Source organism: Montipora capricornis, chromosome 1, assembly GCF_036669925.1.
Source record: "Montipora capricornis isolate CH-2021 chromosome 1, ASM3666992v2, whole genome shotgun sequence".
In the NCBI taxonomy this organism is placed as follows: Eukaryota; Metazoa; Cnidaria; class Anthozoa; order Scleractinia; family Acroporidae; genus Montipora; species Montipora capricornis.
Genome location: NC_090883.1, coordinates 30,172,377 through 30,174,876, shown reverse-complemented (window position 1 = coordinate 30,174,876; position 2,500 = coordinate 30,172,377). Strand labels below are relative to the sequence as shown.

Here is a 2,500-nt window from a genome sequence, read left to right as displayed (position 1 = left end):
AGGTATAATAAAACGACGAAGAGACAAACTCTTGACAGTTCCAGCGTTTAATCGACGTTTCGGCCTTCGGCCTTCTTCAGGATAGTTTAAAAGTTAAAAATTAAAAAAGCTATATACAATGGTTGTGAGTGGCAGAGTTACGGGCTTTTATATAGTACACAGAAAATGGAAATTAAGGTTACGTAACAAAAGAAAAGATCTTAATTACAAGCTAGGCAAAACAAAAAACAATTGATAAAAAGGAACAAACAGACTAATTAGATAAATCGTGTTATTACGTGACAAACTCCCCATTGAGGGCCTCTGAGTGAATGTGCGGGTCAATGTCATAACAAGGTCCTCAGAGAGGGCCCCTAAACAATAGATTCCCAATCGAAAGCCCCTGAATGAAAAACCAAACACAAACATAACAGAATCCCTCAATAGAGTTTTTGAACAAAGACAACAACGACTAAGTGAAGGCTAACAAAACAGAAGGGCAAGATTACAAACTGGAAACAATCAAAGCTAGATGGGAGCTAACGAGGTCCTACAGACAGCAAAAATTACGATGATTACAAATTTGGGCTGAAAAGAATTTACACTACAATAGAGACAAAGTCAACTGTTGTAGCAGATACGATTTTTGGATTTGAATTCACGCCTTTTGTTAAGACCGTGTGGATATAATGAAAAGAGTTGTGAGGTCCAATATGCTTCTCTGGTGAGGAGCAGTTGTTCAAGATGGGTGGCATTTTTGTGGTTTACAATTTGTTCGATAATAATGAAACTAATTTGACAAATTTGATGCTCAAAAGAATTGTAATGGACCGCCAGCTCACATGTTCTTCTGTTCTGTTCTTCTGTTTAGGGGCCCTCTCTGAGGACCTTGTTATGACATTGACCCGCACATTCACTCAGAGGCCCTCAATGGGAGGTTTGTCACGTAATAACACGATTTATCTAATTAGTCTGTTTGTTCCTTTTTATCAATTGTTTTTTTGTTTTGCCTAGCTTGTAATTAAGACCTTTTCTTTTGTTACGTAACCTTAATTTCCATTTTCTGTGTACTATATAAAAGCCCGTAACTCTGCCACTCACAACCATTGTATATAGCTTTTTTAATTTTTAACTTTTAAACTATCCTGAACAAGGCCGAAGGCCGAAACGTCGATTAAACGCTGGAACTGTCAAGAGTTTGTCTCTTCGTCGTTTTATTATACCTATCTATATATATATATATATATATATTTATATATATATATATATATATATCTTATTCGAGTTTAAAGTGTGTATGTAGTATCGCTGAGCGCTGAGTAGTTTTACGAGCTGTGCTGTATTTTGACGAGCCCGCTAACCCAAACAACGTGTAAAAATACTCAGCGATACTACACACTAAAATATCTAATAAGCTATTTCTTATCCAACTTTTTTACACTAAATTTCTCGCAAATGAACTGTAAACAACCGAGAACGCACGACAGATCGCGGGGCAACGATCCAAGTGGACAATAACTAACTGTACAATATCGTGGAATATTTGTACTTGTTTCGCGGATCAAAATTCTCATCATTTTTGGGATCAGGGATGAAAATTTTGGGTAAAAATATGGGATCACTTACAAAAAAAAAAAATCTCGTTACTACCCTGCCACAAGCCAAAGGCTTACCTTTTTTCTAACGAAATCCTTCAAAACAAAGATGCAGGGATACTTTTGAAACAAAGCAAGACAACGAAACGTACCTTGATCACAGTGAAGCCCAGTGTATCCCGGAACACAGAGACATTGATAACCACCAATATTGTTGACACATGTGGACCCATTTTTACATGGATTGTTTGCTAAGCATTCATTTATATCTAGAAGTAATACACAAAGTACATGCATTAATATACATAAATATATATATATATACATCTCATTAGCTTTTTGTGTGTGTATGTAGTATCGCTGAGTAGTTTTACAAGTTGTGCTGCATTTTGACGAGCCCGCTCACCCAAACAACGTGTAAAAATACTCAGCGATACTACACACCAAAATATCTAATAAGCTATTTCTTATCCAACTTTTTTACACTAAATTTCTCGCAAATGAACTGTAAACAACCGAGAACGCACGACAGATCGCGGGGCAACGATCCAAGTGGACAATAACTAACTGTACAATATCGTGGAATATTTGTACTTGTTTCGCGGATCAAAATTCTCATCATTTTTGGGATCAGGGATGAAAATTTTGGGTAAAAATATGGGATCCGTTACGAAAAAATATACCTCGTTACGACCCTGCCACAAGCCAAAGGCTTACCATTTTTGTAACGAAATCCTTCAAAACAAAGGTGCAGGGATACTTTTGAAACAAAGGAAGACAAGGAAACGTACCTTGATCACAGTGAAGCCCAGTGTATCCCGGAACACAGAGACATTGATAACCACCAATATTGTTGACACATGTGGACCCATTTTTACATGGATTGTTTGTTAAGCATTCATTTATATCTGGAAGTAATACGCAAA

At 36.7% G+C, this 2,500-nt stretch overlaps 2 protein-coding genes across 8 annotated transcripts in view; one reads left to right on the top strand and one right to left on the bottom strand.

Annotated features, from left to right (window-relative positions):
* LOC138038315 (striated muscle preferentially expressed protein kinase-like) overlaps window positions 1-2,500 on the top strand; it is a 390,347-nt gene that overhangs the window by 185,881 nt on the left and 201,966 nt on the right. The window lies entirely within an intron of this gene.
* The window catches only part of LOC138038145 (neurogenic locus Notch protein-like), a 63,055-nt gene that overhangs the window by 16,576 nt on the left and 43,979 nt on the right, over window positions 1-2,500 (bottom strand). For 6 of the 7 annotated variants that reach the window (XM_068883972.1, XM_068883998.1, XM_068883985.1 and 3 more), the window contains 2 exons: window positions 2,366-2,482; window positions 1,727-1,843 (listed from right to left, as the gene is read on the bottom strand). In XM_068883972.1, coding sequence (XP_068740073.1) covers window positions 1,727-1,843; window positions 2,366-2,482 — 234 coding nt within the window. The remainder of the gene's footprint in view (window positions 1-1,726; window positions 1,844-2,365; window positions 2,483-2,500) is intronic. The other variant, XM_068884011.1, reaches the window with a different exon arrangement.